Genomic DNA, 14,263 nt, shown 5'->3' on the forward strand with positions numbered 1-14,263 from the left:
AATGAGTAGATTCATAATTAAGATAAGGAATAGAACTTTGGAGTTTGAAAGATACATCCATTTTATTTCTCCTCTTGATGCTCGACTGGTAAAGATGGTAGAGGAAGACTAAACATATACTATTTACCTAAGATCTATATAAAACTGAGAGGACTTCAACTTCAAGCGTCTTCAGACTAAAAATGATTTAAATTATAAATTTTGAGAGGACAGATAATTATAACAGTGAAATTCTTTGACCAAAATGGATTCCATGCCACAAGAATACAACCACAAGTCAAGAAATATGGTTAGAAAGAAATGGTGTTTTATAGGCATGGGGTTTTCCTACCAGCTCACCTAATCCCTCATTTCCAACCGTGTAAAACATGGCTATCCGTAAAGCCCAAGTTAAAGTCCATGAATTTGAGCCCAAGAATGAAATATTTAGACAGTCCAGTATGATGATTTGAGTTTTGAGTAGAACGATGGAGGAAGCACTAAGAATGACAAGAGCTAAAAACACAAGAGTGAAACTAGCTGGATTCACTCGTCTATACAAGATTCTAGAACCATCTAGAAACACAACCATCTCATCAACCGAAGCCACTTCACTTGTCGAATGTTGTGTACACTTTCTCAACAAAAACAAAACCAATGATTATAGATATGCACTTAAAGCTTTAAGTCTTCTTTCCAATGACCACTTTGAGCTGCACTTAAATACCATCTTTCCAGCTCTCGTTACTCGACTACTAAATGATCGTAGTCTTGTGGAACAACTTTTCAACAAGAACAAAAAGGTTTGTGCAAAAGTAGAGAAAGAAGACAAGGGTGTTGAAAATGAAGACGGGGAGGATGATTGTGTGATTTTGGATGATGATGAATGTGTGATTTTGGATGGTGACCCTTACAAGGAAATTAAAATTTTGAATGTTGGTATAGGAAATGATGATGATGATGATGATGATGATGAGTTGGTAATCGTCGCCGAGAAGGGGCAGGTATACTATGTTGTATCTAGCTTAGTACTGTTTTTTTACTTGTTTTTTTTTTTAGATTGAATGATGTTTTGAAATTTGAACACCCCCCCTCCCCAAAAGCCCCAACATAATTTAAAGTTGTTTGTGCTGTTCTTATAGGACTCCTCTATCATTAGGGGAATGTTTTTATTTAGAATGATGAAGAGGTTAGTTTTAAGTATTGTGTGCACAAGTGCACAACTTGGAAATGGTTCATTGCTCCTTAAGTTTGATGACGACAACATTCTAGATTAAGAAAGATGGGATCCTACTGGAGCCCTGGGTGAAGCAGGATTGGAGTTGGTTCTGTAGCAGCTGATTAATACTGCAAAGTGCAAACTTTCAACCTACTATTTCCATGGAAATTTTAACTTGGTATTGTATGAAATAGATGTTTTAACTCAAATATATGATCTTCCCTAATTTTACCTGAACAATCTCTTCTGCCTGGCAGGTGTGACAGTGTTAGAATGCTAGATTGGGGTTTTGAGTAGAGTTGGTTAATCAAAAGTCGAGCTGGTTAGTTAGGAGCTTTAGTACTAAGTTGTGAATTGTACTGACCCTATTGCTTTTCTAGGTATAAGAATTATGTTTAAGGGAAGCTGCACTTTGAGAGAAACCATGAAATCGAATTAATAGATTCTGACTACTTAGTGAAATAAAAGTTCTTACATTTATCCGCATTCATATATAAGTTTACATTTAGATGCTCTCTGCACCTGTTCTTGTTACCCCTGCTATTTATGCTCCTGAAGGCATTTTCATGCTTGTGGCAGTCCTTTAGGTTAGATAAGTTGATTGCTTGCGTTTTTGTTTGTTTCTTATCTTTCAACCATGTCCAAGCTGCTAAGTCCTTTCTGTTCTTACAAGGAGGATTTTCTCTTCTTACTTATTTAACTTGCTGAATCTAAGAAAACAACAAGGCTCTCTTGTGCTATTTTGTTTCAAGTTCGATCTTTGTCCCTTTCACGCCAAGTCACCCATCAATATTGAGAAAACAGTGAGTGCTTAAAAATTTTGGTTATAGTTTTTAGGACGTCAAAGATTATCAAGAGATTGATTTTCTATTAGTTGCATGCATCTTGATCTTGAATAAAGTTAATATGCAGATGTTTCTTGAGAAAAGTTATTGTCAAGTGTTTCTCGTAAAAATTATTGTTGTTTTAAACTTTTGTTCACAAAATTACGAATGTCCAGAAGCTTTCGGTCTGACTACTCAGTGACTCCTCAGTCCCCAGGTTTATATGCATGATATGTCGGTGTTTATCTGACCTGAATCCTTTGTTTTCCTTTTTCTTTTACAGGTTGCTTGTAGAGACTACCCTCATCCAAGACATCTGTGTGCTAGATTTCCTTTTAATACCAATGCACATGAGAAGCACTGTGATCTGGTATGATAACTCACTATGTGTGGAACTTATCTTGACTTTGGTATTTTTTGCTAGTAATGCTTCCTTGAACGTAATTCTCTGCCTGTGATTGGATAATTACATCTGGAGAATGCAGTGCCATTGTTATGTCTGTGACACTCGTGCTCCATGTGTCTACTGGGGTACTGGTGGTTCAGGTGGTTACCATTGCCATTCGACTGACAAGGAGAAAACATGGAGGGAACAGAGAGAATGTTTCAAACAAGGGAAAATGGCACAAATACCAGCATCAAAACATCATGAAACTACTCCCTCAGTGGCACCAACCACACATCCAACGCTGACTCATTCAGAACCCCTGAATAGTGGCAATGTTTCTACACACACAAACTCATGTTCAAACACTCCCCATGCTTTCTCTAACGAGGGAAGGGATGTGTTGAGTTTAAGGTCTATGGTTCTGGATAGACCAAGGGTGCCGGGAGAGAGGTTGACTGGAACTGTGAAGTGGTTCAACAGCTTCAGGGGTTATGGGTTCATCACTCCTTCCAGTGGCGGCGAAGATGTGTTTGTCCATTATTCATCAATCAAATCCAAGGTATTCAAAAGTCTCAGTTCAGATGAAGATGTGGAATTTCAAATTGGAACGGGATATGATGGGAGGGACAGAGCTGTTGATGTGAGTGTTCTGGGTCGAGATGATGGTGGTGGTTATACTAACAGTGGATTCTGCAATCAAGGAACAACTAGAAGGTTCAACAGAAGTGGTTGCTGCTATCAATGCGGAGGGGAAGGACATTTTGCAAGGGAATGCCCTAATTAGGAATTTCAGCAATGAACTAAAAACAAGGTAAATATCTTTTTCTTTTAATTTATTTGTTTTGTACTGGTTTTAGATGTAGTTAAGACGTTTGATGAGTTGAAAGAACTTTTCTGTCCAAGGAACACTTTTGACTTAATAATCTGATGTTGTCCATATCATCCTTTGTGTCTGTGTGTAAATCACCGTGTTTTAACAGTATTATTTGGGAATGACGTTGGTTCATTACTTTCTAAGGTATAATGAAGACAAAGTGATGTCTATGGACTCTGTTACTATGTTAAAACTTAAAACCCACGTATTATGGTATAAAAACTTAAGTCGGTGTGCCAATACCATAAGTGGTTAGGACTGACTCTGGGAAAAAACCTAGTATTACATCATAAAAGAAGACTAACATCGTTTGTCCCCTGGTTCAAATAGTAACATGAATAATAACTTTATTTTGTTCTTCTAAAACTGAATTTAAGAGGGCGGGAACTGGCAGGGATTGCTAAGAACAGATCTGGTCACGGGTCAGCTAGTAATACAGATAATATCCTCTGAAGGGATAAAAAGGATTGCTGGTATTTTAGAACCCTTGTTTTTGTTTTCTACAATTGAATCTTAAGAGGATGGGTTCTGCGAGGGTTACTAAGAACAGGTCTGGGCATGGTTTGTATGATATGAAATTATGAATATGACAGACACCAAGGAATCACCACATACCAGCGAACTATAATTGCATTTAACATATATTTGCCTAAGCGCCTCTCTGCCAAAAACCTCGACCCCCTATCCTATGACATCTCCTTGCAACCCCACTCTTCAGGTGTACAGTCTTCTTATTCCTAGTCAAGTATAACGAAATTACCTTTTCACTCCGTCAGCAGAGAATATCCTACTTAAAGTCTGCAAGTCTTCAGCTAGCTTCAAAGCCATCATCCGCGGCACAGATTCATCAGTGCCCTGTGATTGTAAGTCCTTATGACAGAGTTCAACCTTGGCACTGGATCATCTAGAACATTGACATGATTTCAAATTCTATAAAAAAAAAAAAAGGGTCATACACTCGTACCATCTGAATAGGTTTTGGTCCTGTCAAGTGAAACTGGTGGTTGCGTAATATTGATTCTATAGTTTGATCGTTGTGAGCTTGTTTTCAATTTCTTGATCTACAAGTAATTATGTATGATCGAACAGATTAAGGCATATTTTGTCTGGTTGTTTCTGTTTCAAGGAGATCACTATTTCCAGTCATCCTAGTGGTGTTATGAGGGTTGGAGGTTGGATATAGCAATCCAAACTGTTTGTGTATGTGTTCTTACTTATGTGTTGGGTGTGCGGGTGTCCCCGTTTGTGAAAGATTGGTTACACCCGTGCTTCTTGTCTTCTATAAAAACTCTGTTCAGTAACTGATTTCAATTTTTAATAAATTACAATTGTTAATTCACATCCAAATATAATGGCATGATGATATAATTTATACTTACATATTTATCAACAGTAAAATTTGTCCTGTGAGAGACCGTAAGCCATTTCTATATTTCTGCTGTTTGATGGAGATGTTATCCAGTACTTCAACACTTAACAGTTCAACCTCCATGTCAAATAGGCATGCTACTTTTAATTAGAAACCAAATAAAGGTGGCCCTCTCCGTCCGTACTCTCTCTGCAATGTTCTCTTTGCTTCCTAATCTTAACTTTTGTCCCGCAGAGAAGTTCTACTTCAGATGCCATATCCTCTACTATTTGCTTCTCTTTCTTTCACATTGGCTATTTGCTTTATTCTAATCCTGCTTATCGATGGCATGTTTTCATCATACGTGTGTGTTTTTGTGTGTGTGTGTGTGTAAAAGACACATGGTACTTCGATCAAAATGAATTCAAGGTTTGTACCTTTGTTACTTATAGTAATGGTATTGTGACGGAAATACAGGGGGTTGACAGTCCAAATTGTCATTGACACTTCACAGTCAAGAAATGAATTCCAGTTACTTCAGCGATAGTTCTGATATCTGCTTGTAGGAAACTGTTTTATACTTTGACGCATGATTATTTTTTAGGGGTGAAACACACTCCTAGAGTCCTAGACACCACTCTTAATATAAGGGAATCCCATAACCTGTGAGGTGATTAATGTTAACCACAGTTGGTTTGTGTTCTTAAAAACATCATTAGTTAGACCTTACTTAAAATGCAGTCTTAGTCGACTAACGAAAATTTTACCTCATAACAATGATGTTATTATTCACGCTACAGCAGGAATGCCTACCTCTCCAGAGCCGTGGTAGGGCAGTCAGATATATGAACAAAAAGTTATCATTGATGCTAGAGTGGAGCAGGAAGTTTGGATATTTTAAGTGGATTATCTATGGAATTATCCCACTACCAAGGAATGTTTCGGAAGTCTGCAAAAAATGGATTTGTTTACAACTTCTATATCAATGCTTTGCTATTTGACGACCAAAGACAGTAGTAGTTAAGCGTTGTTAATTGGTTTTATATCCGACTCCACTTCTCTGTGTTTGTATTAGTGGAAGACATGTATCGAATCAAGGTGTAAATCTTTTTGACTTTTGACTTTTGACTTTTGACTTTTGACCTTTGACCTTTGTTATAATTTGCTTTCTGTTCTGTTCAAAGGCGTTATTCTTTCATTTACTATAAGGGAATGATAGTTCTTTCATTTCTTGCGGTCCAGTAAATTTATTTGTCTTTTTAAATGCCCAACATATCCATCTACAATTGTTTTTTTAGGGAAATTAGACAACGTGTATCGCTTTGCTGTTAGAGGCGATCATGTTTTGAAGTTCATAGGCACGCAGCATTTACTTGTCACTAGCTAAAAAACACGTGCTCTGCACATGAATGAAATATAAAACTCATTCAAGAGTATGTGAACATAGACACATAGTTAAGTTTTTAATGGTGATGAAGCCGATGATACCTTGTGAGGCTGTGATGATATGCAAAGTTAAAAATAATTGCGCACTGTATAATGAATTAGTACTGATTGAAACACATGCGTTCCAACGAAGATCCACTCAAGTTTAACAACATGGGTCTACAACTGTACATATAATTCATATGGAAACCTCCTAGTGAATTATAAGTTGAGGATTACATATTCAAAAAGGAACAACAGGTAATGCAGGTCAGACGCTAGTCATGGCATCGTCTGATATTTAAGTGAAGAAAAACAATAAGACAGATATACAATATTTTGGCTTGCAGTGAACTATAACTGGCTTGTAGTGATTACACAACAATTTATCAAAGCAAGCGTCATGAAAAGATAGAACTTCAACTTGATCCAAAATGGATCTGATACTTGGTATCCAACTAAAATCTTGTCTACTTTGTGTAGAGCTCTACCAACAAACATCGGCAAGGGGAATGCTATGTCATATTGTAAAAGAAGTTGTCATTTGATGAAGCAGGAGTATGCAAATGATCATCTCAAAGTGGAGATTATGGACTCTTAGCAAACACTTATGTCTAGCTTTCTAGGTGCACTCAGAAATGTCGAACCAACCAGTAAGCTCCTGACAGACTATTGCAACACTTCAGTCACTTTCTGCAAGGAAAAAATGAATTGGAAATCTTATAATTTAGATATCATGCCAATTACTACATTTTCTATCACACTGCCAAAACATCACATAGCACCAATATCGGAACATAACTGAGCGTATCAGAGTATGCAGTCTAAGGAACTTGGTGGAAATTATTGCCGAGTTGGAATATGTAAGAGAAGAACAACTCTGAATGTAGAAGTAGTTGACAGGGGAAAATGGCTATCAAAAAAAACAATAAATAAATAAAGATAAAGAAGGGAGCAATAAATGATTCTGCACTTAAGCTCAAAATTAGGACTTGGTTGCTGGCAAAGGCTTCAACAGAAAACAATACAGATGTTGGATCTTGGCAGCAATAAGGGAAGTAGGCTCTCCGCACTCATACCATTGCAACCAACTTGAATAAGCTCATAATAGTAAGATCTTATTTATTAAAACTTTAATTCAACCACACATGTATATAGTGTAGTGAGAGAATATTAACCGGATAAGTATCTTATCCAAACAAATAATATGAACAACCTCATCAAATATATGCAAAGAAACCCTAAAACTTACATCAAGAAGGAAGAATAGAGCTGTAAGCCAATTTCTTTCTCTTAACCAATCAAAGCATTTTTCAGAAACCAAGTCCTTTGCTTACTTGTAGGAAATACCGTGGGGCTGATAACTGAGATCACCAAGAAATATGACCAAGTCTGCTTCTGATAACTCAAGCTTCTGACGTTCAGGACGGATGCCAACAGCCTGAATAACAGATAGTTTCTTAGTTGCAACATTATCTAGAGAACAAAAAACTACACATGCACTATGAAAATTAAGATTTACACATTTCGACCCTTTTTATTCCATCTAAAACAAAAAGGTATGGAAGAATATGGGAGTGATAAATAGAATATATAAAAACAGGAAAATCAAAATTGATCTTACTGATCCTATTGATTTATTGACACTAAAAGCATCAATTTAGCATACAGTGCACGACATATCAATTTCAGTCGACCAAATCCACTACTAAACATATTCTTGGCAACTGATATATCCATTTGCTTATACACAGTTACTAAGACCAATTTGAAATTTGTCACATTCACATGTGAAAGAATCTATCACATACTATTTGCAAAGGAATCCAAATCTCACCTAAAAATAATAATTGCAAGAAACATAATGTATAGTTATAATGAAAAAAAATTTACCCGAATTGGTTAACTTAAGAGCTTGATTCTGCACAATCAAATCTTGCTCTCAACCTGCAGTTTGCGGAGTCAAGTAGTAAGGAAGGATGTTGTTGAAGTAAATATGGAGAGCATGAAATTGAAGGAAAAAATACCCAAATTGGTTGACCTGCAGGAGAAGGTGGTATATTAGAGTGGGAAAAGACTAACAACCACGAATGAAAAGACTTCTAATCAAACTAATAAGAAGCAATGTGTGTGGGGCTCAAGCAAAATAGGTAACAACAATGGAAAAGCTTATGGCGATATCATGTTAGTGTACGGTGTAGTAACCTAGAACCTTGCATTTGATGAGGATAACCTTGAGATGCCTAGACTACTTGTAGTAAGGTAATCACCATTCCTTATACATGTTCCCATGCCTCAGTCCAACTAATGCTCCTAATTAAACACATAATAATAACATAATATTTTGAAGGAGAAAGTTTCCAAAATATAAGGTACTCATTTTTCTCAAACAATTGCTATCATAAGTTGAACACCAAGAATGAATATATGGTATGACAAACAAACACATATGCAAGGGAAGAAACAAAATATGGATTCTACATTAACCTAAAAACGATGGAAACTAACTTACAAAGTGAGGCATTTTTATCAAACAATGTGAGTATCTCAGCATATAACGTGTGAATGCAACCTTTAGCTAGGTTTCAAATACCAATAGAATTTTATAATCATCAATGCTTTTATAATGGCAGTGAGAAGTAAACCATGAGCAAAACAAAACAACCTACTAAAACAACAACTCATGCCCGTTTAAAGAAGGTATTGAATCTGATGAGCCAACAGAATGGTACTCATTTAACTTACTTCCAAATTTCCAATAAAGGTTAAACAACCACAAAGAAAATATTGTTCCAAGTATAAAGGTAAAGTCGTCGTGCGCATAAATGCCTCAAAGACAAAAGCTCCATAGACCTCGCCGTAAATAAACCCGTTGGCTTACCACCAATGAGACCATGTCCATAACGTTTTGATGAAACTCTTAAGTAGGGTGTCAAGTTGACTACATGGCTGGTATCTTGAATCAGCCGAGTCTCCAAAGATAAAGATTTCTTGAACTAAGTCTTCCTAAACCACCACCAAAACAAATGAAACAAAGACTACCCATTGAAGGATTTAAGTAAGGGGATGGACATTAATACTTATTTCTCTCATATAATATATTTGTTTTACCGCAAGGTGACTATGATTGATAAGAACCCTTACAAAGGAATCATATTCTTCCCAGACCAAGATCTGCTCATAAGTATCACCATGGCTTTTAATAATTGTTAGCAAGCTCCTTATAAGATTCCCATTGATGGCCTTCAGTCTTTAAGAGATAAAGTTCACATATGAGATTCTAATGTAAAAGACAACACAAAGGGTTTGAAAACAAACAAATCACCTTAATTCATTTGTTTTCCCACTTTCTGCATGCTATGGTTAGGGGGGGTGGTCTTACTCTTACAACAGACTTGCTTGGCTTGCAACTACATATTCCTACTACACAACCCAGTATGAAACCGTCATCAGTTTTTTGTTTGATGTACTTAGGCGAATGTCTGTGCCAATGACATGTCAGATTCATTCAACACAATAACACGAACTCATATCAGGTTCTACATGCTTTCTCTAGATTGAAGTTATACACAAAGAAAACCAAATTTATAGAAACATAGAGAGATAGGGCGGAGAGATCATAGCTTGAGTAGAGAGATTGTACTTCATTAGATGTCTTTACTTGCCAAAAAGGTATGACCATGTATGTGTGGAAGGTGCAGCGTGCATTGAAGATCATGTTTTGCAAATAGAATAAATAAGGCACTAAGCCACTAAGGTCATTTACCAATTCAGCATACGCCAAAAATTATAACCACTTTGTTTGTTATGCTCAAGTAGGTTGCGCACGAAAGAATGTATCAAACGGATTAAGACAAATTAAATAAACAAAACATACGTTCAGCCACATTAACAAACAAATTATTAAAATGAAATAGAAAGTATTTTTATTGGTAAACCATTATTTCCAAATATTTCCAATCAAATTGCACATAAACATTGCCCATAATAAAAAGATCAAACTACTTACCCGGTCATAAAATTGAAGACAACCACTATTCATTCAACGATTCTTGCTATATACCATATGAAACTGCTGAACAAACTGTCATAGCACACCTAGCTAGTCATCCATCTGCATCCAAATGGAAAAGCTAAAACTCTATCAGTTCAACAGAAAAATAAAAATTGAAGAGAATAAAATTAAGTTTGAGCAGAGTATAAGTGTTCTATATAGCTCTAGCTATTAATGGTTTCCGGCAAGATGCCAAGATATATGGCGCTCTACATCACTCAAAGTAGGGTGAACACATACTGAACCTTCAGGGATACTTTAATTTAGTAAGAAATATGAAGTTCATTCATTTTACCTCTGTTTCTCTGAACTCTAGCAATGGGCATTTGGAATAAGATATGCTTGTGTCTTGGCTTGTATACTCCCTTCTAAAAGATTTTTGTTGTTTCCAAGTTTAGAGATATGTCCAAGTTCAGAGCATTGCTTTAAACTTTGGCCATAGTCGAAGGAGCTATACATGCAAAACAGATGACCTAATTCTCTTTTGAGGTTATCAAACGGCGGCCTATACACTTTTTTTGTAGTACCATGAAGAAGCTTAAAAAATGCAGACTCATTGGTCTTGAATCTTGATATCCTAACGAATGGTTCACCACCACCATACCATGTTTACACTACATTGACAAAGAAATTTTGTGAACCACAAACCGACTTGAATGCTTGTCACAGCCATAAAATTAAACCCCACCACCATACAATTTTTTTAGCTTATGGTATCATGAATTTAAGACTCATATCTCTATGATTTTGGAGAAATTGGTCAAAAAATATGAATCTCAATTAGTAGAGTATACTATAATTTAACCTGTAACTTTAAATTGGACCAGCCTTTTTTCTACCACTAAATACCCTTGATTATATATAAAAATAAATTATTCAATCCCTTTAAAAAAGACTACTCCGTTTTTTTAGTTTTTATTTCCATTTATACCCTTCAGTTATAACACACTCACAAAGGAGTTTTGTGTAAATTCAGGTTGAAAACTAAATACACGCAATATATGAATTGTACGCCTATATTTATTAGTTATTTAATAGAGACTTTAATTACCATTAATATACCAATCCTTTCCCTTTCCCTTTCCTCTCAATCTCTACGTATCCCACATTCTTTTGCAAACAGTAAAAATGAACCCCCTCCCAAAAAAAACTTTCCCTCACTTCGTCTTCTCCTTCTCCACCTTTTTTATTTTCAGACTCTTAGATATAAGTTTCTGGGTTGTAAAAGATTGTTCCTCGAATTCCAATCCATCTCACTTCAATTTGATTCCATTTTGATATACAAGTAAGTACCTTTGCATTTTGTTTCTTTGTTACTATCAAACCCCAAAATGTTATTTTTATTAGAAATACAATTGATTTGTTTCAGGTTGGATAAAATCCATTCAAGGATGTGAAACTACTATTTTTTGTAATGGAGCGCTATTTTGTCATGGGGTTTTTGAATTTAAGTACGTAGTTCAACATGTGCAGTAACACCGATCACTTTCTTTCTTTTACAACTTGAAAAAAGATTATGTATAGTCTGGAACACTATTTCCATCGCTAGAAGAACTACTTCTATGGTGTATTGAAATCATGTGTTATTGTGTCCAAAAACTAGATAGTGCCTTGATCGGGTCATTATCACGTTTTTAAATTGGGGCGAGAAACAAGCTGCCTTGCAATCACTCCATGTTGTAATTATGTCAAGGAGAAATCGGCGGGCATGGCACAAATTTGAACAGCGGATAATGTTCAAGTATGTAGAGCTTTGTGTGGATATCGTAAGGATAGATTTACAAAAGGCGATTTGATTGATCTTGTATCATTTTGACAAGTCAGCGTTAGTTCTTTAGAGGAAGTTATTAAGCAATTTTCTCACATTTCCATGGAGAAAATTGAAGTTAAATGGAATCCTACTGGCTGTTCTCGATATTCTTCACAACAACTCAAGCATTATATGCGATTAAGTCATCTTTCCTTCTTACCGGTTACTTGATTAGTTTTAATTTATGATCGAAGAGAGTATTAGTTGGTTTCTTTAATTTTCAATTTGTCATATGATGTCTTACATTTAAAATGACTATCTGTCAAGTGTGATTGTTTGCAATAGAGGTTACTTCGTTGTTAAAGAGTGCATTGTGGATCCACTCCATAACTTACTATAAGAGAGTATGCCGATAAACCCAACACCTCCTGCTTCCCATGTTCAGCCACTGATCTCCTAATTTGGTGGCAGAGAGTATGGATGATGGGTTGAAGGGACATGTGACCATGTGAGAATATATGTGAATATGGGTTGTACTCCAAAGTCCAAACTTGACAGATTTTATACCATATTAAGTAGATTGGAATTTTAAGTTATAAAAGAGAAATATAAGGAAATGTTTAGGCAGATGAGTGGTGTGTGACGCGTTAATACACCATAATTAACCTGGCCTTTTAAATTAGACCAGCCCTTTTTCTACCACCTAATACCCCTGATTAAATACAAAAAAAATATTATTCAATGTCTTTAAAAAGGACTATTTCGTCATTTAATTTTTTATTTCTATTTATACCCTTCAATTACAACACCTGGACAAAGGAGTTTTATGTCAATTAGGGCAAAAAACCAAATCCGCGCCTATATTGACATATGCGGTGTTGCCTTGCCATTCATACCCACTTAAATACCATTAATACCCACTTAACTTCCAATTAATACTGAGTTATTTCAACTTTCCCTCCTTTCTTCATGAACTCTTTCCAGTACTGGTTAGATGACCATCTATATATGCTTGGAAGAGATTAGAGAAATAGAGAAAGGATCAAAGGAGGATTCTTTTAATTATTATGATTATCTTCTTAACAAGTTGGCTCGTGGACCTCCATTGAGTAAATTTGGGGTTGAGAACTTGAGAAAACTATGATTATCGAGCTACCATGTAGAATTGAAACCAAAGACCATTCTTAGCATTTCAAGGATATTCTACCCCCAATTAAAGGAGGTAAATGCTTGATAAATACTGTAGAAGTAGTGCTTTCCCAAACCTTGCTCAGCTTGAAATTCCTAAAGAAGGACTTCAGTTCTTTCAACTTCCAATTTCAACTTCCAGTTCTTTCAACTTCCAATTTCACTGTTATGCGTGGTGGTTTCTAGCGTGGTTGTCGAGGAAGGAGCCCATCAAAAGCCTATGGTCAAGACAATTCAGGTAGGCCTTTTTGTTTCCAAACACAAATCCGGATATCCTTGACACTATGTTCCTCTGGTTGGGTTTCTTCTGGCAATCAGAGATAGTACATTTATCTGATAATACCAAATATTCATTTTTTAAGTTGTCGATTTCAGTCGCGCCGGATTTGTGTATGTGTTTATAATTGTATATTCTTTGACTTTTGAATAATCCAATGTATACAAATAGAATCTAGATAACGAGTTTGTTGTTCGCTTTATGTCAAACCTCATAGTTGAATCTTAATTCTTTATACTGCACAGTTATATTCTTCAAGTGATTATTTGGAGTGACGGTGTGACTTTTGAATATTCATCAGTTAAGTAAGCCATTTCCGTTATCTATGAAAGTAAATAGAATCTAGATCACGAGTTTGTTGTTCGCTTTATGCCATTCTATTTAGCCTAATAGAGTAATTTAGATGTGTGAGCAATTTCTTTTCAGGTCACACAACTTTTAGCTACCCAATTGCCTGAGTCTAACAGCCTGAGCACCGCAAGCGCATCTCTGCTTTGCAACACCAATTTGTTTACTCAACGCTTAAATGTACAGAATAAAAGGACACTTGGTAGGCCAAAACTGTAGAATATATCCAATTTAGATTTTGATCACCCTCAGTTGCTCTAAAGAGTTGATCCAGTTGCTGTTGCTGTAAAGTCCTAATGTCAATATAATATATTGTGTTCTATCTCACCAACAACTACCTTTTGATCACCGTCACTTACAAGGACAAAAACTTTTCGTAATGGATATTGGTGCTTGTATTTTTTCTTAATGCAAGAAACATGTAAGAGAACATACTTTTAAGAACATAAAGTTTTTCCTTATCTTTGCTTTGTAGATTCCACCGGAAATACCAAATGGCTACAACGCGACGAATGTCAAGGTTTGCAGTTATCGTCACTTTATGGTGAATTATGTCCTTTTATGGTGAATTAATATCGTGAAGGAACAT

The 14,263-nt window shown here is 35.9% G+C and overlaps 1 protein-coding gene and 1 long non-coding RNA gene across 5 annotated transcripts in view; one reads left to right on the forward strand and one right to left on the reverse strand.

The window, feature by feature from the left end:
• The first annotated feature begins 125 nt into the window (after window positions 1-125).
• Window positions 126-5,859, forward strand: RIN13 (RPM1 interacting protein 13). 2 transcript variants are annotated; one of them, XM_086558579.1, is made up of 4 exons: window positions 126-983; window positions 2,306-2,392; window positions 2,508-3,221; window positions 5,433-5,859. In XM_086558579.1, exons 1-3 carry the CDS (start codon window positions 468-470, stop codon window positions 3,192-3,194), a joined length of 1,290 nt encoding a protein of 429 aa, XP_086414705.1. In that variant the 5' UTR covers window positions 126-467; the 3' UTR covers window positions 3,195-3,221; window positions 5,433-5,859. The 2 variants fall into 2 exon arrangements, with proteins under 2 accessions (XP_086414705.1, XP_086414706.1); XM_086558580.1 differs by having other exon boundaries at window positions 426-983; window positions 5,436-5,859.
• Window positions 5,860-6,167: 308 nt separating this feature from the next.
• Window positions 6,168-14,263, reverse strand: part of LOC147506420 (uncharacterized) — a 44,488-nt gene continuing 36,392 nt past the window's right edge. The window contains exons 1-5 of one of the 3 annotated variants that reach the window (XR_015193741.1): window positions 10,407-10,923; window positions 10,067-10,171; window positions 7,951-8,004; window positions 7,310-7,498; window positions 6,168-6,750 (exon numbers count right to left, since the gene is read on the reverse strand). This is a non-coding gene — a long non-coding RNA (uncharacterized LOC147506420). The other 2 variants (XR_015193742.1, XR_015193740.1) reach the window with 2 other exon arrangements.

This window comes from Coptis chinensis, chromosome 4, assembly GCF_015680905.1.
Source record: "Coptis chinensis isolate HL-2020 chromosome 4, ASM1568090v1, whole genome shotgun sequence".
In the NCBI taxonomy this organism is placed as follows: Eukaryota; Viridiplantae; Streptophyta; class Magnoliopsida; order Ranunculales; family Ranunculaceae; genus Coptis; species Coptis chinensis.